This window comes from Rattus norvegicus, chromosome 10 (genome assembly GCF_021556685.1).
Source record: "Rattus norvegicus strain SHRSP/BbbUtx chromosome 10, alternate assembly SHRSP_T2T, whole genome shotgun sequence".
NCBI classification, from domain to species: Eukaryota; Metazoa; Chordata; class Mammalia; order Rodentia; family Muridae; genus Rattus; species Rattus norvegicus.
The window spans coordinates 93,434,687-93,456,709 of NC_141543.1; the positions used below are offsets into that span (position 1 = coordinate 93,434,687).

The 22,023-nt window shown below is 51.1% G+C and overlaps 2 protein-coding genes across 35 annotated transcripts in view; one reads left to right on the plus strand and one right to left on the minus strand.

Annotated features, from left to right (window-relative positions):
• Positions 1 to 5,483: 5,483 nt before the first annotated feature.
• G6pc3 (glucose 6 phosphatase catalytic subunit 3) lies at positions 5,484 to 9,744 on the plus strand. 2 transcript variants are annotated; one of them, NM_176077.3, is made up of 6 exons: positions 5,484 to 5,873; positions 7,678 to 7,784; positions 8,171 to 8,261; positions 8,448 to 8,566; positions 8,776 to 8,917; positions 9,119 to 9,740. In NM_176077.3, exons 1-6 carry the CDS (start codon positions 5,656 to 5,658, stop codon positions 9,480 to 9,482), a joined length of 1,041 nt encoding a protein of 346 aa, NP_788266.2. In that variant the 5' UTR covers positions 5,484 to 5,655; the 3' UTR covers positions 9,483 to 9,740. The 2 variants fall into 2 exon arrangements, with proteins under 2 accessions (NP_788266.2, XP_087428428.1); XM_087572302.1 differs by having other exon boundaries at positions 5,549 to 5,937; positions 9,119 to 9,744.
• A 1,751-nt stretch (positions 9,745 to 11,495) lies between these two features.
• Positions 11,496 to 22,023, minus strand: part of Hdac5 (histone deacetylase 5) — a 34,904-nt gene continuing 24,376 nt past the window's right edge. For 32 of the 33 annotated variants that reach the window (XM_087574715.1, XM_087574703.1, XM_087574723.1 and 29 more), the window contains 21 exons: positions 21,505 to 21,635; positions 21,194 to 21,340; positions 20,993 to 21,105; positions 20,533 to 20,664; positions 20,128 to 20,350; positions 18,455 to 18,666; positions 17,957 to 18,235; positions 17,145 to 17,316; positions 16,311 to 16,444; positions 15,872 to 15,992; positions 15,510 to 15,559; positions 15,239 to 15,346; positions 14,758 to 14,813; positions 14,547 to 14,634; positions 13,436 to 13,555; positions 13,089 to 13,186; positions 12,809 to 12,927; positions 12,266 to 12,399; positions 11,986 to 12,070; positions 11,711 to 11,876; positions 11,501 to 11,622 (listed from right to left, as the gene is read on the minus strand). In XM_087574715.1, the coding sequence (XP_087430841.1) occupies positions 11,583 to 11,622; positions 11,711 to 11,876; positions 11,986 to 12,070; positions 12,266 to 12,399; positions 12,809 to 12,927; positions 13,089 to 13,186; positions 13,436 to 13,555; positions 14,547 to 14,634; positions 14,758 to 14,813; positions 15,239 to 15,346; positions 15,510 to 15,559; positions 15,872 to 15,992; positions 16,311 to 16,444; positions 17,145 to 17,316; positions 17,957 to 18,235; positions 18,455 to 18,666; positions 20,128 to 20,350; positions 20,533 to 20,664; positions 20,993 to 21,105; positions 21,194 to 21,340; positions 21,505 to 21,635 (2,728 nt within the window). In that variant the 3' untranslated portion in view covers positions 11,501 to 11,582. Of the gene's footprint in view, positions 11,623 to 11,710; positions 11,877 to 11,985; positions 12,071 to 12,265; positions 12,400 to 12,808; positions 12,928 to 13,088; positions 13,187 to 13,435; positions 13,556 to 14,546; positions 14,635 to 14,757; positions 14,814 to 15,238; positions 15,347 to 15,509; positions 15,560 to 15,871; positions 15,993 to 16,310; positions 16,445 to 17,144; positions 17,317 to 17,956; positions 18,236 to 18,454; positions 18,667 to 20,127; positions 20,351 to 20,532; positions 20,665 to 20,992; positions 21,106 to 21,193; positions 21,341 to 21,504; positions 21,636 to 22,023 lie in introns of all 33 variants that reach the window. The other variant, NM_053450.1, reaches the window with a different exon arrangement.

The window sequence follows — 22,023 nt, forward strand, 5'->3', positions numbered from 1 at the left end:
CAGATGCACTTTTAAACCCAGCACCAGCTGCCACCCTTTACCTGCCCCCTCCCACAATATAAAAATCAGAGAAACAGATTGACCTTTCTCTAGTTTAGAGAGAGGCAAAGGGCCAGCTCTGGCACTAAGTGAGCCTGAACAAAGTTCAAAAGTGTTTCCTTGTGCTCCAGCAGGCAAAAGCTTCCTTGTGTTGGAAGCGTTGGTACAACCATTATAATAGGAATAAACATTCTTCTCCATGCTTTTGTCTTTCTCGACGAATGCTGTGTCCTTCTGGACCCCATAACAAATCATATATATCTAATTGCACTCCTCCAGGGGAGAAGGAGGAAGTGCTGGGATTGAACCTGGGAACTTGGACCACTACTAACCTATATATTCTCATCCCTGAATCCACTTTTTTTTTTAGATTTATCCATTTATTATATATAAGTACACTGTAGCTGTCTTCAGATACACCAGATCTCATTACAGATGGTTGTGAGCCACCATGTGGGTGCTGGGATTTGAACTCAGGACCTCTGGAAGAGCGGTCAGTGCTCTTAACCACTAAGCCATCTCTCCACCCCCCTGACTCCACTTTTTATATGTAATTGTAATTTGTTTCCCCTTTTCCTCAAGTGCATGTCTGAAACTCTGAAAATATGAATCTCTACACAGAATGTTTTCTTCTATACATAGGCAGAGTTTGTGACGATAGGTCCAGTAAGAACTTAACACCTTTTTTTTTTTTTTTTAATTTTATTTAATGTATGAGTGCTCTGTTGCATATACCTCCGCTTTCCTGAAGAGGGCATCAGATCTCATTGCAGATGGTTGTGAGCCACCATGTGGTTGCTGGGAATTGAACTCAGGACCTCTGGAAGAGCAGCCAGTGCTCTTAACCTCTGAGCCATCTCACCAGCCCAGAACTTAATACCTTCTAATTAAAATAGAATGATTTTGTTTTGCTTTGTTTTGTTTTTTGGAGACAGAGTTTCTCTGCGTGATCTCAGCTGTCCTGGAACTCACTCTGTAGACCATGCTGGCTTTAAACTCACAGAGATCCACCTGCCTTGGCTTCCCGAGCACTGGTACCAAAGTCCTGTGCCACCACAACCTAGCTAACATAGAATGATCTTAATGATATATCATAATAAAAGTTTCGTGAGAATGGTCTCCATTTCAAAGTGTCTTTCAGAACCTTTCACTCAAAGGAAGCTCCCTGATGACATCTCTGATTTACCACATCGCTCGTTGGGTTACATAAAATAAGAAATACTTGAACATAAGTACTACAATACTAAAGGAGCTGATCTCATCAAAGAATGTCTACTTGGGGGCTGGAGAGAAGGTTCAGCAGTTAAGAGCACTGACTGCATTTCCAGTGAGCCTGAGTTCAATTCCCAGCAACCACATGGTGGCTCAACCATCTGTAATGGGATCCAATGCCCTCTTCTGGTGCCGCAGAAGACAGCCACAGTGTGCTCACATAAATAATAAATAAATCTTAAAAAAAAATGTTTAATCAAGTTGGCAGCATTGTCGCACACTTTTAATCCCACCACTTGGAGGCAGAGGCAGGGGGATCTCCGTGAGTTCCAGGCTAGTCCGGTCAACAAAGTGAGTTCCCAACCAGGACTGGAACTCAGAGAAACTTAAAAAAAAAAATTAAATAAATAATAAGTAAATAAAAGTGTAAACAACTAATGGATTAAATAGCAAATGCAGCACAGATTTTAGACAAAGGGATGATCCTTAGTTCGGATATCATGACATTACTCAGAACTATACACATTTAAACTTTTTAAAAACGTTTATGAGTTTTATTTAATTTTTACAAGTTATCTTGCTTGCATAGATGTATGCGGGTCACATGTGAGCTCGGTGACTATGGAGGTCAAAAGATGGACTCAAACAATTGTAAATCAGGATGCTGATTATAGACTGGTGAAGTTGTGAAGGTAGAGACTAGAGCCAGAGCAGACCTGAGTTCTTAAGAAGTAGGCATTGTTTTGATTTGCATTTCCCTTATGACTAAAGATGTTGAACATTTCTTTAGGTGTTTCTCAGCCATTCGGCATTCCTCAGCTGTGAATTCTTTGTTTAGTTCTGAACCCCATTTTTAAATAGGGTTATTTGTCTCCCTGCGGTCTAACTTCTTGAGTTCTTTGTATATTTTGGATATAAGTCCTCTATCAGTTGTAGGATTGGTAAAGATCTTTTCCCAAGGTGTTGGTTGCTGTGTCCTTTGCCTTACAGAAGCTTTGCAGTTTTATGAGATCCCATTTGTCGATTCTTGATCTTAGAGCATAAGCCGTTGGTGTTTTGTTCAGGAATTTTTTTCCAGTGCCCATGTGTTCGAGATGCTGCCCTAATTTTTCTTCTATTAGTTTGAGTGTATCTGGTTTGATGTGGAGGTCCTTGATCCACTTGGACTTAAGCTTTGTACAGGGTGATAAGCATGGTGAGAATGGCTAAGATCAAAAACTCAGGTGACAACAAATGCTGGCGAGGATGTGGAGAAAGAGGAACACTCCTCCATTGTTGGTGGGATTGTAGACTGGTAAAACCATTCTGGAAATCAGTCTGGAGGTTCCTCAGAAAATTGGACATTGAACTGCCTGAGAATCCAGCTATACCTCTCTTGGGCATATACCCACAAGATGCCCCAACATATAAAAAAGACACGTGCTCCACTATGTTCATAGCAGCCTTATTTATAATAGCCAGAAGCTGGAAAGAACCAGATGCCCTTCAACAGAGGAATGGATACAGAAAATGTGGTACATCTACACAATGGAATATTACTCAGCTATCAAAAACAATGCCTTTATGAAATTCATAGACAAATGGTTGGAACTGGAAAATATCATCCTGAGTGAGGTAACCCAATCACAGAAAAACACACATGGTATGCACTCATTGATAAGTGGCTATTAGCCCAAATGCTTGAATTACCCTAGATGCCTAGAACACATGAAACTCAAGACGGATGATCAAAATGTGAATGCTTCACTCCTTCTTTAAAAGGGGGAACAAGAATACCCTTGGCAGGGAATAGAGAGGCAAAGATTAAAACAGAGACAGAAGGAACACCCATTCAGAGCCTGCCCCACATGTGGCCCATACATATACAGCCACCCAATTAGACAAGATGGATGAAGCAAAGAAGTGCAGGCGGACAGGAGCCGGATGTAGATCTCTCCTGAGAGACACAGCCAGAATACAGCAAACACAGAGGCGAATGCCAGCAGCAAACCACTGAACTGAGAATAGGACCCCCGTTGAAGGAATCAGAGAAAGGACTGGAAGAGCTTGAAGGGGCTCGAGACCCCTTATGAACAACAATGCCAAGCAACTAGAGCTTCCAGGGACTAAGCCACTACCTAAAGACTATACATGGACTGACCCTGGACTCTGACCTCATAGGTAGCAATGAATATCCTAGTAAGATCACCAGTGGAAAGGGAAGCCCTTGGTCCTGCTAAGACTGAATCCCCAGTGAACGTGATTGTTGGGGGGAGGGCGGCAATGGGGGGAGGGTTGGGAGAGGAACACCCATGAAGAAGGGGAGGGGGAGGGATTGGGGGATGTTTGCCCGGAAACCGGGAAAGGGAATAACATTCGAAATGTAAATAAGAAATACTCAAGTTAATAAAATAAAAATAAAAAAATAAAAAAAAAAGAAGTAGGCATTGTGGCAGGGTGTGGTGTTACATACCTTTAATTCCAGCATGGAGGAGGGAGAGGCTGGCAGATCTTTTGAGCTCCAGGCCAGCCTGATCTACGAAGTTAAGTCCAAGACAGCCAGAGCTCTGTCTTACAGAAAAACCCTGTCTCAAAAAACAAGTAAAGGGGTTGGGGATTTAGCTCAGTGGTAGAGCGCTTGCCTAGGAAGCGCAAGGCCCTGGGTTCGGTCCCCAGCTCCGGAAAAAAAGAACAAAAAAAAAAACAAAAAAAAAAAACACAAAAAAAACAAACAAGTAAAACTAAACAACAATGACATATAAGTGGGTAGTGGTTGCCCATACTTCTCTGCACTCCTAAGGAATTGGGAGTTCAAGGCTAGCCTGGGCCAGATCTACTTCAAAAATAAACTCAAGCTTAATCCCAGCAGAGAGAGCAGGGCAGGTGGATCTCTGTGAACTTAAGGTCAGCCTGGTCTACATACACAGTGAGTTACAGGACAGCCAGGGATATGTCTCAAAAAAACAAACAAAAAATATTCGTATAAAATTTCAATTGAAAAACACTTTCTTAATTTTATATCTTCATTTTCATCCGCTCTTCAGATTTCAAGAACAAAGTTACTTGAGGTGCTAAGAAATCCAAGGGTGTGGTCTCATGCCCTTAGTCTCAGCCCGTGGGAGACAGAGGCAGGCTGATCTCTGGATATGAGAGTTGTCGTTCAGCCTGGTCTATAAAGCGAGTTCCGGGGCTGGGGATTTAGCTCAGTGGTAGAGCGCTTACCTAGGAAGCACAAGGCCCTGGGTTCGGTCCCCAGCTCCGGAAAAAAAAGAACCAAAAAAAAAAAAAAAAAAAAAAAAAAAGCGAGTTCCAAGACCACCAGAGCCACACATAGAAACCCTGTCTTGAAAAACAAAACCAACCAACCAACCAACCAAACAAACAAACAAAAAGTCGGGACATGGTAGTACATGCTTTTTTAGCCTTAAATTCAGGAGGCAAAGGCTCTCTTGAGTTTGAGAGCAAATCCTGTCTGGAACACTCCTCCCCACTCCGACCCAGCAACGCGCACGCTAAATAAATAAATAATTAATTAATTAATAAATAAATAAATAAATAAATATCAAAGTGCTGTATCAACAAGCTCCTTCCTTTACTCTAAGCAGATCGCCCCTAGGACTGTGTCCCTCTGAATTATTTTGAAAACTGTAGGTGTGGTGTGTCATTCCTCTTCATGGAAACACTGTCTCTTGATTTATCTGCCCAGCAATGGTTTTGAATGGCAGGAGGTTGGCAGGGGTGAGAGCAGGGCAAGTTTCTCGCACATAACACACACATGTTAACCATTGGATTCTTGAAGGAAGAGGTAGATGAAGTAGGATGGGAGAATCCTGAACAAAACATAGGTAGATGTCGACTAAGAGTGTGTGCAACTCGAGGCTGGCTTTGACTCCCTTCTCTCCAAATGGTCTAGATTTGAGAGAAATTAGGTAGTGATGTTAGAAAACAGCGATCAGATCCAGAAAATACCCTGGCCCTGGAAATTAGATATGTCTTCGCAGCAGCAGAACAAGGAACCGGGCCACACAGTTCCTAGATTCATCGGTTCCCTGACCCGGAACAGCAGCAGGTTTCTGCACTACGCCGGCAGCCCACGTGCTAGCAACAGCGGCCACGTGGGGGCCCTGAGGAAACGCCTTCGCAAAGGTTTGTCCCCTCCGCTGTCCAGTAGAGAGGAAGGCCAAGAAAGCCGGAGGAAACAGTAAAAGCTACGGTCCCAGCTCGCGCGTGTCAAGGACTGCGGGGGCGGGGTGGGGCGGGGCAGGGCGGGGGTGGGACTTGGCTTAGACCCTTGGCGGGGAGGGCAGGGCTGGGGATTAGAAAGGGTGGGCTTTAGAAGACTAGCAGGTAGCCGCTTCATTTCTCCTAAGGTTCCTCGACTTGCTCCCTATAACCAGCTCCAGCCTGGAGGATTCCTGACTCGCCATGGAGTCCACTCTGAGCGCCGGCATCATGATGGCTGAAGCACTACAAAACCAGCTTCCCGGGCTAGAGAATATGTGGCTCTGGGTCACCTTTCTGGCCGATCCCAAGAACCTCTTTCAGTTCTACTTCCCCGCGGTCTACTACGCCTCCCGCCGCCTGGGCATCTCCCTGTTCTGGATCGCCTTCATTACTGAGTGGCTCAACCTCGTCTTCAAGTGGTGAGACAGAGAACCCTTCGGGCATCCTGGTCCCCTATCCCTTTGGGGCCCTAATCTCCCTCAAGTAGGTACCTCAAAGGCAATGCTACCTACTCTTAAACCTTTAGGCCTGAATCTTCACCTTGAGTTTCTTTGTATCTTGGCCACAGACCTCACACTTCAACTGTCCCAATCAGAGAAATGACTTAAGGGGCGTGTTCAACTGCAAATACAGTTTCCTACTTATTTCCTCAGACCTACTTATTTCATAACTCCAAATTTAGTTGTAGTTGGAAATCTGTATTTAAGCAATTATTGAGAAATTTAGATAGCCAAAAATCTTTCTTAGCTGAACATTTCATCCATCCACCCATCCATCCATCCATCCATCCATCCATCCATCCATCCATTTGTTTGACATTAAGCTAGGCACCAGTTTAATTAAGATGTGGTCCCTGGTTTGGACTCAGAAGCCTAGGCAATGCTTGAAGACTTACTAGAATACAGAATCTCAGGCTCCAGATCGGATATGCCTTTGAGCAAAGCCCCCTGGTTACAATGTGCCTAGTGAAGTCTAAAAGACACTAAAGGGAATCCTTGCCCTCCCTGCAAGGAACATTTCCCTTCTCTTCCCAGTAGTTAGTATAGCTTTCTCATTCTAAGAAGCCAGGGATCCCACATTACTGGGCCTCCTGCAGCCCTTGGTGTTTATCTGTGTCACAGTGTTTGTTTGTTTTTCTGTATGGAGGGGAGTTACTCCACATTGCCGTTGCCCAGACCCCAGCCTTGAAGTAGGAAGCAAGGTTCATAAAGTGACACAGAGTAGGCTAGAAGTCCCTCTCCCTCCCGCCCTTCTCAAGGGCTTGTAAACCTAAAGGCAGTTGTCTAATCATTTCCTCCAGGCCTAACGGCCCCTATCCTATGTGCTGTCTCCTCCCTCGGAGTCTGGATAAGCCCGTGCTTAATATCCAAGTAACAAAGCCTCAAATTGTTCTCTTCCTCCTTCACTAAGAGAAAGTCTCACACTCCAACCCAGAATGGTGGTCCTCCTGCCTGTCTTCCCAGCGCTGGGATGACAGGTGTACACTAGCATGCCTGAGCCCGTATTCACTTTATAGCTTTGTGGTCAGCACTTTGCTTCCTGCTCTCCCATCTTGACTCTTTCTGGTCACAGCAGCCTCTTCTTTGTGGAGTTTTTCCAGAGGCTAGACAAGCACCTGCTAGGCCAGGGGAGTTGGATTTTTCCCCCCCTTATTCTTTCTCAGGCTCCTCTGTGCATGCCCTCCTCTCAGTTTCACACTCGAAACTCACCCTGTAGAATTCAGGAGTGGCTAATTCAGGCTGGGACCGGGAAACAGAACTGGGACAGGGATAGGTAGAGAAGTCAGGGAACCGGGGCCTGAAAACAGCCAGCTGGGTAATGGGAGGGATAAGAGTGGGACCCATGTCTCAAAGCACTTGTATACCTCTACCCAGTCAGTGTCGGTGACTGTCTGTCTGTCTAGGTCTCCCTCTCCAATCTTTGGCCTCCACATCACTTTAAAAGGAAAAACATGTGCTTCTTTGCATTCCAAAGTTTTAAAAAAAAATCACAGTAAAGTAATAGCTAGAATCAGAGTGCCCTTCTGAGGGCACCAAGCAGACCCCCCAGACTCGGTCCATCCCCTCTATATCCCCATATGTTTTTTTTTCTTTTCTTTTCTTTTTTTTTTCTTCTTTTTCAGAGCTGGGGACCAAACCCAGGGCCTTGTGCTTGCTAGGCAAGCGCTCTACCACTGAGCTAAATCCCCAAATGTTATATGGTCTTGTATCTTGTCTCTTCCAGGTTTCTGTTTGGAGACAGGCCCTTCTGGTGGGTGCATGAATCCGGGTACTCCGCCCAGACTCCAGTCCAGATTCACCAGTTCCCTTCTTCTTGTGAGACTGGTCCAGGTGGGAAAAGTTCCAACTTCCTCCCATCCCTGGTGTGGTTAAGGTCCAGGTAAACATTTCCATATACTCCCCCTAGGGTGGTCCAGACGGGCCCAGCCTCTCAGTGACTGGTCCACGAACAGACTCTGGGGAGGTCGGGTTGAGTGACATGCCTCTTGCCAGCTGTCCATCTCATAAAGCCAGAGACATGACAAGGCAGAAGCTCCAGAGCTGTGGCCTTTAGAGAAAGGTGTCGGGCAAGAGGGAATGAGTGATCAGCTAGCACTGAGGAAAGCTGCCTTTACGTCTCAGATGTCTTGAGGGGATCACCACGGGCTCCTGGCTTTCCGCTCGCTCTCTCTCTCTCTTTTTTTTTTCTCACCATGAACTTCTGGATCTCCCGGCAGGCAGCCCCTCTGGTCACTGCATGATCACAGGCGCAGCTTTGTGGCCCGTAATGATAGCCATTTCATCTCAGGTGGCCTCTCAGACCCGCAGGTAGGACCCGAATATTGCCCACTTGTAGGAGCATTCTGGATTCCAAGGTCTCCACAGCATGTTAATTTGGGAACTGGAGTTGTGACCCGGGGGTGTTGGCTCAGACTCTTAAGCGTTTGTGTGGATGCTGAAGAAAGCGAAGGCGTGTTGGACATCCCTTGAGCTGTTTGTCTCTCTTCTTTCTAGCCCCTGGGTGAGGGTGATTCCTGGCCTGGCCTACTGCACCTTCCTATTGGCAGTCGGCCTGTCTCGGGTCTTCCTCTTAGCACATTTCCCTCACCAAGTGTTGGCTGGCCTTCTAGCTGGTGAGCAACTGGGGCAAAAGGGTGACCCAAGAGGGTGTCTTTGGCAATGGGAGGATCAGTCTAGGAACCTCCCAGCATTCCAAGTTCCTGTAGAGCCAACCCCAGGTCCCCACCTCTGTCTTAGTATGTTCCCCCATGAGATGAATTGCAGCTGAGGGGGGGGTCATTTCCCCAAACATCTTGAAATTGTTTTTGCCCTGTTCCCTCAGGTGTTATCCTTGGCTGGCTGTTGAGTCCCCGGGTGCCCATGGAGCGGGAACTTAGCTTTTATGGGTTGACTGCTCTGACCCTCATGCTGGGTGCCAGCCTCATGTATTGGACGCTCTTTACACTGGGCCTAGATCTTTCCTGGTAAGTCCTGCTTTGGAATCTGGGCAGCCAGGCCCTGTCCTGTGTCACCTGTATCTAGATGGTGGATCTCTGTTTGACTATAAAAGGACACATTAACTGTTTCTAGACAGAGATTCGGGGTCGTGGTGCATAGGAGCAGGCCTCCTTGTGAGATGGCGACGAGCCAGGGCCTCTCCTGGCACAGACTTTTCTTCCCCACAGGTCCATCAACCTGGCTTCCAAGTGGTGTGATCGGCCCGAGTGGGTGCTCGTTGACAGTCGGCCCTTTGCCTCACTGAGCCGTGACTCAGGATCTGCCCTAGGTCTGGGCATCGCCCTCCACACTCCCTGTTATGCCCAGATTCGGCGAGTACACCTAGGAAATGGCCAGAAAATAGCTTGCTTTGTGCTAGCCATGGGGCTGCTGGTCTTCCTGGAATGGCTGGGCCATCCACCTCAGATAAGCCTCTTCTACATCTTCAACTTCCTCAAATTTACACTCTGGCCATGCCTGGTCGTGGCCCTCGTGCCCTGGATGGTGCATACATTGAGTGCCCAGGAAGCCCCACCCATTCGCTCTTCTTGATGAGTTTTGCCTCCCTCTCCCCAAAGACAACACTCCTTGACCACCACAGGAGCAGGCCCGCTCACCTTGAACTCCATTTCTGCCTCATGCTTTGCAGTCTTACCCCCCTTTTAAAAAAGGACCTCTGTTTCCAGGAGGCTAAGCCTTTCCCCAGGTCCCCACAAAGCAAGAACAACGGGAGGCCTGGTGGGATGGGGAGCTGGGTTCCTGACACTGACAAGCTGCTCAGGAAGGCCCCAATAAAGCCCTTGAAACCTCTGAATTCCTGTCTTGCCTGTGCTCACATCTCCACTGACCTTGTTCTCATAAGTACCAATGGAGCCTCCACCCCATTCCTGTCTCCACAAAGACAAAAATAAAAGGGGGCTGGAAACTCAGCTGGGACCTCCCCACTCCCTGCCAAGGCCATAGCAGACATCTCTTGAGATATGGTAGTGACAGTTCAGTAGAACCCAACTTCCCCAGAGGATAGAGATCTGCCCTGGCCTCCAGCTTCTCTAGTCCAAGGCTGAAGAAAAGGCAGCATTTTGACTAGGAAAGGAGAACTTTTCCTCCCATTTGGGACCCCACAGAACAGACACTATTCCCAGAAGGCACTGCCACAAACAAGTTTATTTACACAAGGACAAAACAGTGTATTGGGATACAAAATACTTAACTGAAATCCAGGTCCAAGGAGACAAAGCAGGAGTGGGTTTACATACGATAAGACCAGCCCACAGGGAGAGTGGGAGGCCTGCAGCGGCTGGCTCAATGCAAGGATCTAGACAGCACACAAACACAGAGCAAACTAATAGTGATGGGAATCCCCAGCTCCCTCAACCCTGCTCAGGCCTCCATCCGGACAGTTTGTAAACAGATAGCTGAGCCCAGGGGATGTGGTACAGGGGAGGAAGAATTGGCCCCCTAGGAGCCATCTCCCATCTTTGGTTTCCTACAGGCTAGACCACATTCACTGGAAGTCTGTGTGCTTCAGCCTCTGGACACAAGGCTTTTGGAAAAGGTGGACAGCTCCTAACGACCTCCTGCTGAGAACTGACACCCTCCACCTCTGGGGGACAGGGACAAGGGTGGCTTTTAGACAGGGTTCTGGCCCTGCCCACTCTAGAACTATGTCTACCCTGTCCATTCTCTTTCATGATCACCAGGTTTCAAAGCAAAAAGGCTCCAGAAGGGAACTGAATCTTGATCCTTCTGTTTGCAGCAGGCTGATGAACGGAGAAAATCTGGTCCAGAACATCAAAGGAGCTTACAGGAACCTGAAGCCCCTACGCAGGGTCCACATTCTCCCCTCCTTATGCTGGTCCAGCACAAGGCGGGGAGTTTAACACAATAAAATGGAGAACCTGCCTGCATATGCAGGTCCTCTTGGCCCCTCCTCACCCAGCTGTATACCACTCTGTACCCTCTGAGCTCCTGGGTACCCAGGAGTAAGAGACAAGAAACCAGGCCACAGGTCTAAGACCCACATCCTGGGCACAAGTCTTTAGTGCTTAGGCCAGAGAGGAGAGGGGCCTGCAGGATGGCAAGGGGGACAGAGAGGAAGGGGAAGTATGGGGTGGACACCTACCTTCCCTCTACTCTGCATCTTAAATAGTAGCAGATCATCCTGAGGGCGGAGAGGGGCAGAGTTCAAATTAAGGCATTCCCCCAAAAGCCAGCCGAAGCCCAGGCACCAACTTACTGTTCCCATCTCAGGCAGCTCCAGAGTTGGAAGCTCTACCTGGAGCGCTGTCCACAGCAGGAAGTAAAGAGTAAGGGAGGGTTGGGGATTTAGCTCAGTGGTAGAGCGCTTGCCTAGCAAGTGCAAGGCCCTGGGTTCGGTCCCCAGCTCCGAAAAAAAGAAAAAAAAAAAGAGTACGGGGAACTGGGTATGGGATACGACGTGGGCAAAGTGGGAGCTGCACCCAACGCCCCGCAGAACTGGATTTCCAAAGCTGACCCTCAGCCCACGGAGTGGGAGGAGGCTGAAGCAGTTTGGAGACGGCAAGGCTGAGAGACCCACGCAGCACACGCTGTTGAATGTGTGACTTTTCGTTTTTAATAGAAAAAATAAACAAAATCACAATGATGAAGCCCAGAGGGAGGGGGGCCTGGGTGTCACAGGGCAGGCTCCTGCTCCATGGGCTCCTCGGCTGGCCTGTGGGGACAGGGAGAGCACAGGGAGAGCACTGAGTAGAGAGCATTCCCTTCAGCCAGGGGAGAGGGGTGGGAGGGGAGATGCTTACCGGGGGCTGTGCTCTTGAGTGGCAGCAGCCTGGGCCTGCTCAGCCCCCATGGAAAGCAGGGCCATGGCGCTCACAGTCTCGGCCTCCTCTTTCTCACCCGTCTGAGCCTCCCGCAGCGAGCAGCCCAGACCAGTGGCAAACCTCTGTACACAGCTCCAGTGTTTGCCTACGCAAGAGGGACAGGCGGGTTCAGGGAGAGCAGACATAGCCTGCTCCCATAAGCTCTGCCCCCTGGGCAGGTTGAGGTATGAGCCCCTCTGCCCCTCCCCACGCACTCTGGATCTCGATGACTTTCTCTAGTGTGGCAACTGCATTGACGCTGGGCTTTTGCTGCAAGACTGCTTCATCCAAGGGCTGCAGCTGGCAGAGAAAGAAGAGCAGGCTTAGAGTGGATGAGGAGCGATGCTTAGCTCTCCGACCAGCCCCACTCAGCCCAACATTCCTGTGTTGGCCAACTACTCTCAGACCTACGCAAACCCTTGATCCAGGGAAGTGGATGTCCCTGCTGACCCATCAGTCTCCACCCGTTGTCCCACCTCTCTGTCTCCCACTCACCTCCACGCTGAGCAGAGCCGAGACACAGGCCTCAGAAGCATCACAGATGGCGGTCAAGTCATGACCTCCCTCCAGGGCCAGCACCACCCGGCCCCCTGCCAGTGTCATGAGCTGCCTGGTCAAGTGGCCAAAACCTTTGCACAGGAGTAAAGAAAGAAGGATGAATAGTAAATTGTATCAAAGAGAAAGAAAGAAGAAACAAGCAAACATCAAGAAATGAGACAAACAGCACAAAAGCTGACAGTATTGTTGAGCAACACGCCTACAATGGAGGTGATATGTCAGTGAGCTTAATGGAGAACAGGCTAATGTGGAATGTGTCTGGATCCTTTAAGAGTGTCTCAGGAAGGTCAAGGCCAGAGAGCTCCAGTGGAAGACACTTTGTTGCTGCTCCACTTCTGCCTGGGGCCCACACGCAGGGCTGGCAGAGGGGTGGGCAGACCTTGCAAGATGGCTCCAAGTCTTGCTCCCAGTAGTGCCAACTTTTTCCCTGTCCTGTGTACCTCAGTGTTCCACACCCTCCCAGATCCCCAGTAGGCTCACATCTGGCGGTGACAGAATAGCCACCCAGTGGAGACAGATGTCCTTCAACAGCATCAAACCCAGCGGAGACTAGAACGACGTCGGGTGAGAACTCGTGGGCAATGGGCATCACTACTGTCCTGTAAAAGGATGGCCCAAGCTGATGCCAGCAGAGGCTAGGCTGAGCCTCGCCACGCTCTGTTCTCCATGGAGGCCATACCCCTCCACCACCCCAACTGAGTGTCTGCTGCCCCTGCCAGCTCAGGGCCCCACCCGTCCTTTGGCCCTTCTCAGTCCCCACCTGAAGGCTGTCAGGTATTCCACATCTCCAATGGGGGGATCCACACCTCCTGTCCACGCCACATTTACGTTGTACCCCACACCTGGCCCTCCACCAACCTGGCGATAAGGTAGGAGAGGTTGCTATCACTGCCTGGCGACCCCAAACACTGCCCCCACCCTTGCCTCCAAGGTTTCACTCCCTTGACCTCTGCTTTGCCCAGTTGGCAGTCAAACCTGTGTGGCCCTCCCACTGGGAGCCCTCCGAGGCCACGGGGACCAGCACCACGAACAGATTTCTGTGGTTTCTTGCCAGGTCCTAGCCTGTTATGTCCCAGAAGGACTCGAAAGGAGGCCTAGGAACCGTACCTCTTCAGGAGCCCCGGAGCCTGGAAAGAAGTTCCCATTGTCGTAGCGATGCAAAGAGATGTAGAGCACGGAGGGGTCATCGTAAAATGCTTGCTGGGTGCCATTGCCGTGGTGAATGTCCTGTTGAGGGGAAAGAGGACGGTGCTTTGGGCAACAGTCTAAGCTCGAATCCAAAGCTTAGCATGCCAGCTGTTCCCCACCCACCCTACCATTAGGTCTGAAGACGAGCCCACCAGTGGCTCCGGGGCTGTGACACTGAGTCCAGGCCCTACAGCCATGGGATGGATATGGTTTATCTCCCTGGAGAACCCATTCCACTGAAGTGCAAGGGAAACTCAGGCTGGTAAGAAATTTAACACAGGCAAATAAATTCTAAAGCAGGATCCAACATTGACATGAATTTGCTTTATTCTGGAGACAGGCTCTCACTAGACAGTGCAGGCTAGCCTTGGACTCCTGAGTGACTCGGTTATAATGGTGCGTCACATCCGAATACATCGGTTTCTAATCCAAAAATTGAGTCTCAAAACTTCTACCCTCGCCGATCAACTGCGTAGTGATCCTTGGAGCCCACTAACCGGTGTGTGCACTTTCCCCACCATGATGGCAGAAGGTGGGGGAGCACCCACAGCCTCAGGGTGGAGGAAGTGTGATATCCCAGTCAAGTAACCCAGTGTCTTCACTAAGAGAAATGGATGACTACTTTGCAGTACTAGAGGTGGCTAGAAGCAGCTCAGTGTCAGGTTCCTGGCATACAGTGACCCCTACGGGAAGGGCAGGGAGGAAAATGGATTCTGGTAATACTGGCAGCATCTCCATCCCCACAGCTCATGGTAAGAAATCGCCTGGCTGTTGGAGGCTGCTAGTGGGAATACAGGGTAAATAAGGCTAGAAACTGGGGTCTCACAGAGAGGAGCCACCCTACTGAAATAAAGGACCCTCCTGATGATAAAGCAGGAAGGATATAAGGTTATCAATCTATGAGGCCAAGGACTAGGTCCTAGTGCCACCCAGAAGTGCAGTGGGCTGCCCGGAGGCAAGGCACTTCTGAAGGCCATCACTGCCACAGCTCTGCCCTTCCCTGCCCAGGCATCCCAGCCCACTTTCCTACCCAGTCCACGATGAGGACCTTGCCCACGCTCAGCTTCTGCTGCAGGAGTTTAGCTGTGATGGCTACGGAGTTGAAGAAGCAGAATCCCCTGAGGGGTGTGGGGAGGAAAAGAGAGCAGGGAGTTCAACTTGAGTGATGTGAGGTTTGCTTCAAGTAATAGTCGGGAAGGGCCGATGGCAGAGGGCCAGAGTCAGGGCAGAGTGGTACTCACATGGCTGTGGACTCCTCAGCATGATGTCCTGGGGGTCGGATGATGGCAAATCCATTCTGAAGTACAAGCGGAAGGACAACAGTCAGGAAAGCCATGTGGCCAGGGACAGGATAGACAGACTCAGGGGAGAAGCACAAGCCAGTGATGGGAAAAGAAATACACTTCTATGAACACCAGCTGCGTACACACACGTACACACACACACACACACACACACACACACACACACACACACACCCGGTAAACAGCTGTCTCTTCCTGCAGATAAACACAGGAGTCTCTGGCATTAGTGCCTACTTGGTCTCCCGTGACCCTCACAACCATGGCTGACCCTGCAGTTTCTCCCCATCTTAGCACTCAAGACATAAAAGTTGCAAGGGACAGTGTCTCGCTGAAAGGAAGTCAATGCTGCCCCCAAACATCTGCTCCTGAAAACATCCGGACCCAGCCAAGGAGTCTGGAGGCCGTGGTGTATCCTTACCTTGAGCTCTCCTGCAGCCACCTTGAAGGCCAGCTCCACCAGGCAGCCCACTGCCATTCGCACGGCACTAGAGGAGTGCATCTCATTCCACACAGTGTCACTGTCCACCTGCAGGGGCAGGAGATCGGGCTTCAGTGTGCCCTCTGCGGGGGGGGGGGGTAGGAATGGGAGTGGGCACCAGAGAGCAAGCCAGCAGCCACGGGGATGGGGGAGGAAGGGGCCAAGCCGGGAAAGCCACTTGCCCACTCCCATTCCCACATATCCAACTCACCCCAATGCCCCCACAAGGCAGCATGGCGTACATCTTCTGGCTGATGGGGCCTGCGGGGAAGAGAGAAAGAAATGCTCTGAAAGGTATCCCACTTGCCAGTTGGCATGGACTGCACGGTCTATGCCAGCTTAGAGCCTCTAGCTCCTGTTCTGGGGAGATGACCTACCTCTAGAAGCAAATTACAAACCAGCTACCACCGTCAGGTCCACCCTTATGCCTGATGCCCTACCGCATGGTGGTCAATCAGTATCTATGCTAACGGCACCCAGTAGGACCACTGCCTACTCTGGCTTGGTGGTCTTCAGGACAGCGCTATCACGCTGGGACTGAGGGCACATGTGGGACCATGTCCTGTAGCTTACCAAGCAGCTTCTTACTGTCCAGCTTCTGCCGGTTAAGGGGACTGGTCCCATAGAGCAGGGTGTGGTACTCAGAGTGCACGGTCTGGATTTCATCCAGTGTGGCTTTACGACCCCGGATCCGCTGCCAGAGGAGGTCAAGAGAGGCCAGAGAATGTTGACAAGGCTCAACTCTCTTGACAACTACAGTCCAATGCTCACAGAACCAACTTGCAGGAGAACTAAGGGATTTGGAGTAACTATGCCCTGGCCCTGGCAAGACCCTCTTCTCCTACTCCAGGACTCTTCCCCAGGTTAGCTGGGGACCAAGAGAAGCAGAAAACAAGGGATGGAACTGAGGAAGTCTCAGAAGTGATGGGAGGGCTGGGGTGTGGGAGGGGCTTTGCTGGGAGGGGACTGCTCAGATAGATGGAGGTAAGGCTGAAGGTAGGGGGTCCCTCACCTCACACTTGCTGAGCAGACCAGTTTCCTGCAGCCGGGACCAGATGCTCTGGATGCGGCCGGCGTGCTCTGGGTGCACATGTGTGTTTCCGCACATACACTGATGCTTCAGCATGAACGTGTCATAGACCACACCTGAGCCACAGACGCTTGTGTCAGCCAGGACTGTTCTGAACCCTAACCCACACCCTGGCTCTCCTAGCTACATACCCACCCTCTTTCCTCTCCTCAATTCCTCTCTTTAAACACAGCCTGGCTGCCACTGGTCCCAATCTCTGTCCTCTGCATCCCCTCTACCGTCCCTAGGGTATGTTCCCTCTTTCCCCAACATGCTGGCACGTGGACTGTTCCCTACTGGCGAGATAAAGTCATCCTTAGCAAGTCTGCCCGGTCAGAACCCAGCATGTGCAACTTTTTGGGCAAAAGCCTTCCACATTCTACTGAAACCTACTGTCAACCTTATGTGGGGAAAGGCGGGTAGGAGGCTGGAAGAGCAAAAACTGAAACAATGGATTCTACCCAAGGCTCCAGGACTTGTGGGAAGACGTGCAAAAGCAAATGTCCTAGGTGGGGAGTGGGGAGTACAGAGAAGGCAGTGCTGCCCCAGGGAGCAGGAACAGGCTGCCCACCCTCCGGCTGGGAGAGAATCTGCTGCTGCTCCCTCCCATGAATAGCTGAGGTACACAGGGAGAGATGAAGACCCCTCTTCCCTCCGTGCAGTGTTGGTAAGGATCTGGGAGAAGAAAGCACGCCGTCTGGGCGTGGGGGTGGCTGTGGTAACCGTTAGCCCAAGTAGGTGCACGGGGAATGATTGGATGAGCAGTGTTAGGCTTGCCTGTGGTGAAGAGGTGCTTCACCACAGTGGGGTGGTCTGTGGGGCTCTTCATGCTCCCAGGAGCAGCAGGTGAGGACTGGGTGCGGCCCAGGGCCTGATGAGGCACAGTGGCCAGGCTGAGGGGTGCCTGGTATACCTGGAGGGGCTGTAACTGCTGGGCATCTGCGAACAACTGCAAAGGAGTAGGAAGAGGCCTGTGTAAGGCTCAGTCTGAGTGGGGCTGAGTACAGGGCCCTTTCAGCCTCCAGAGGGCCCCCAAGTTTCCTCCTTCCACCACTTCCTCCCACCTGCTCCCTCCAGGGACAGGAGACGCTCCAGGCTTGCTATCTCCTACAGGGAAGATGGGGGATGTGATGAGTCACCCCAAATAGTAGCATTGAGGTAAGAGGCTTCGAGGGGCGGGGGTGGGTGGGGGCGGGATGAGTCAGGCCTGAGGGCTTGGGGCTGTGTCCGCAATGAATGGAGCGCACTAGGCTCAAGGCACACTGTAGTAACAGTGGGGGCGTGTGTGTACACATGCACGCAGAGACCAACGCACAACCAGCCACGCAGGCACAAACGCAGATACACACAGACCAAGTGCACCCAGGCACGCACAAGCACAGTCACTCGGTTAAAAGACCAGGGCAGTCACAAAGGGAGACTGACAGACAGGCCCAGCTCAGAGACCACACAGGAGCCCCTCCCTCTCCCTACTGGTCTCTCCGTCCCTCTTCTTTAGAAAGCTGCTCAAGGCCTGGCAACTACACCACTGGGAACCAACAATCAAGAGTGGAAATCAGAGAATGAGGAAGACGGTAGGTGGGAGGTACCTTTTTGTAACCAGCACTGGACTCCTCCAAGTCTGCGCCCTCATCAGGACCACTCTCGCCATCCTCATCCTTGACCTGAATGCAGTCCTCCTCGTCCTCCTCCTCATCCTCTTCCTCTTCTAGATCTTCCTGGGTGCTCTCGCTCTCTGTAGAACCTTCCCGGGGCATGGTCAGGGCCCCCTCCCCCAGCAAGGCCTCCTGCTGTTCCGTCAGCTCCTCCTCTGTCTCTTCAGGGTGGGTGGTGGGCTGCCTTGACAGCTCCCCAGTTTTGGTAAGGATCTGAGAGAAGAAAGCAGGCCGTCTGGGGATGGCATCTGGGGATGGCGTCGGCTGTGGCAACCTTTAGCCCAAGTAGGTCTACTCCCTTCTCCCCCTCTCCCAGCCAGGATTCTAGGTGAAGTGGGAACCGCGAAGCTCCCTGCTTCCCAGGCGCCCGCATGTGTCTTGCCAGCCTGGGTCACTCCTGGGTAGGCCAGGACGCAGCCTCTCTGGATGTACCTTGCCCAGCTGCATCTGCTGCTGCTTCTGTTTCTCTAGGAACTGCTGGTGCTGCTGCTGCATAACCAGCTGCTGCAGGGCCTGGGGACTCTGCGGCAGGGGCGAGGACTGAGTACGGCTCAGAGGTCGGTGCCTTGGGAGCTTGCCCACTGTCCTCATGCTGGTGGCCACACGTTCACCCGTCACCAGTGGGGACTGCCCATGGAGTGGCACTTTGGAAGCAGAGAAGGGGAGTAAGTACTATTTGGGGGGCGCCCTGTCCCCGAGGCTGAACCCCATTCTCTCTCCTCCTTATAACCTTAACAGTGAGCTCAGACCCACTGGCACCAGCAAGCCTCACCTTTCTATCTCTTTGGTTTACCAGACACAGGTGGTCCTGGGTCACCCACCGGGGACAATGACTAGTTCTCTCCCATTGCAACAAAATATCCCTGCCCATAGACTTTGCAGATCCTACCAGGCTGAGGAGTTCAAGGCCAAGGAAACCCTAAGCACGTTGGTCCTTAGCACGTTAGCCGGTACTAAGGGCCGACTGCCTCATGCTGTCCACCATCATTGACATGGACCGTATGTGGTGGAGCCCTGGAAGCACAACTTAAATTGGCATGTGCTACCAGCATGAAGCATACATGGAATTCCAAAGCGCAGACACAGAAATGACAATATTTTAGATAGACGTTAAATATTTATTATTAGATTAATTCCACCCATTTCTTTAAGAAAAAAAAATGTTGTGGGCTTGGTGGCATCTAGATTTAATCCCAGCGAACTACAGGTAGATCTCTGAGTTAGAGTCTAGCCTGGTCTATGCGCTGAGTTTGAGGTCTGCCAGGGCTATATAATGAGACTGTGTCTCAAAAGAAAAAAGAGAAAGAAAGTGTGTGTGACGTCTATGTGTGTACATATGTGTTCATGTATGTGGGTGCAGCAGGGCATGTGAAAGTCAGAGGACAGCCTAGGATGACAGTCCGTGCTTTCTACCTCGTTTAACCCAGCATTTCTTACTGTTTTCTGTCATGTGTACCAGGCCAGCGGGCCTGGGAGCTTCCAAGGATTCTCCTGTCTCTGCCTCCGCCTCACTGTGGGAGTCCTAGGAATACCAACTGGTGCAGCTGTGCCTGGCTTTATGTGAACACAGGGGATCTGAACTCAAGTCCCCACAACTGGTGTGGCAATCACTTGACCCAGTGAGCTGCCTTCTAAGCCCTCTATAAAAAATTGTAAATGTGGCTACTAGAAAGTTCTAGGTCACATGTATGGTTTGTAGCTGGGGTCTATTTTGTGTCTGTAATCCCAGCACTCTGGAGGCTGAGGAAAGGGAACAGACATGAGTCTGAGGCCAACCTGGGCTACACAGTGACACAATGAGTCAAAACAAAGCAAATCAAAAACCTTAGCTAAATAAACAAAATATGGCCTGCACGATTCTTTCTGGCCAGCTCTGCTCTGGGATGTGTATGAACTCGGTAATAGCGACAAGTTCTGTCAACTGCCTGGCACACCAAACATTGGTACCTGATGCTTTCAGAATGTGGAAGAAATCACTGATATGGCTGATGGTTGTGGCAGGGCTGGAGAGTATCCCTGGCTCCTTTTCCCTAAGAGATAGGCCTGACTTGAGACCCCCATGAGAGCCAAGCACCCCTTCCCAGGCGCACCATTCGCCTACTCACCCGCTATGAGCGTGCTCTGTTGCCGGGCCTGCTCCAGCAGCAAAACGTGCTGCAGCAGGGAAGCGTGCCCATGGGGGCTCGTGTCGCCCTCCAGGGCCACTCCCAGCAGGCAGCCAGGGATGGAGGATGTGCTCATGAACTTGCCGGTCAGTGTGCTGCCCTGCCGCAGGGACTGAAGGGCCTGCCTCTCAGCCTCCTGCTGTGTCGACAGCTTCGGGGAGGCCTGGTGAAGTTGGAGGGTGATTACAGATAAGGCACAGACTGATACTGCCCCTGTGCTGCCAACTCTGACCAGCATCCCTCAGGTGCTCTCTGCCCTCCCACCAGATCGGGTCACACAGTCTCAGCTCCCTTAGGGCCTTGGGAAAGTCAATGTCCTAGCTAGGATACATGGCCTGAACTTACGGTGAGGTGCGAGTTGGTAACAGTGACAGTGGCCTGCAGCCCTAGGGAGATGTTAGGCAGAGAAGGAGACGTGTAGAGGCTGAACTGGTTTGGGGAACTGTCCAGAGGGAGGGCCCGGTGCTGGGGGAGCATCTAGAGGAGCATTTGGGAGAGAATATGAAAATGGGCAAAGGAGAGTCAGTCAAGAAGGGCAACGTAGACCAAGGCCAAGGACTCTGATTGGTCTCTCACTCCCTGGACCTGAGCTCCAAGTGGGAGTGACAGAGATCAGAGCCCTTCAGAAGCTGTGGGACAAATCTCTTTTCAAGGCAACACATCCAGGCAAGAACCCTCCAAATGTACACAGAGGCATCTTGGCTGAGCACTTGGCTAGACCAGAAAGAGCCAAACTCCTCCTTACAAAAGAAAGCAAGCACTTCTGTGCCCCTACCCGACCCCCGGGCCTCAGTGAGTTCTGTACCTCAGTGGGGATGTTGGGGACTGAGCCAGTAAAGCCGTTCTCAGCGATGGTGCTGTGGGAACTGTTGGGAGAGCTGGGGCCAGAGCCAGGCGCACTGTTACACACGGACGACACTACAGGAGAAGTGGCTGTCACCTGGGCCTGCTTTGAGCCACCCCTCCTCCCAGACCTTCACCATTAGGACAGGACAGGAGATCTTACCCCCAGGCCCTGTGCCTGTGATCTCGACTGCTCTCTTCTTAAAAGTACTAATAACAGTGCCATCCTTTCGACGCAGGAGGGGACTGCTTCTTCTCTCAGCTACCTTCTGTTTTAGCCTTGAACGTACTTTTAAGTTGGGTTCCGAGGCTGGAGAGAGAGTAGCTGGGTTCAAGATTCATCTACAGAGAGACCTGAAGTCCAGCCCAGTCCGGTCCAGGGGAGCTTTGAGCAGCAGCAGCAGCAGCACTGTCTTCTGCATATGCCCACCTCTACCCTAGAAGCCACATTCCTGGGAGCCAGGACTCACGTACCCGTTTTACGGAGGGGAAAGTCATCACGGCTGTCATAGGGCCCAAGCAAAGGCAATTTGTAGGAGGGAGGCGTCCCAGGAGGGCCGCTCTGGGGAGGGGAACTCTGGTCCAAAGAAGCATGATGGGCTCCCCTGGGGGTGGGGTGGAAGCAGATCTAGGTTACTACCAACCCTCTGACCACTTACCCCCCTGACCTGCCCCCTGAAAACTAGTCGTTTGGCTTGGGAGATTTTTTTTTCTTTTTTCTTTTTTTCGGAGCTGGGGACCGAACCCAGGGCAAGCGCTCTACCACTGAGCTAAATCTCCAACCCCGGCTTGGGAGATTTTGTTTAATATATATTGAAACAGGGTCTCGTATAGCCCAGGCTGGCCTCAGACTTTCTATGTAACCCAGGCTAGCACTTGAACCCCTATCTATTCTGCCTCTATCCCCTGAGTCCTATAACTATAAATATATGCTACCACAGCCAGCATAGCAAAGTAGAGTTACGGAAAGGAGGGAACTACCTTCACCCCTAC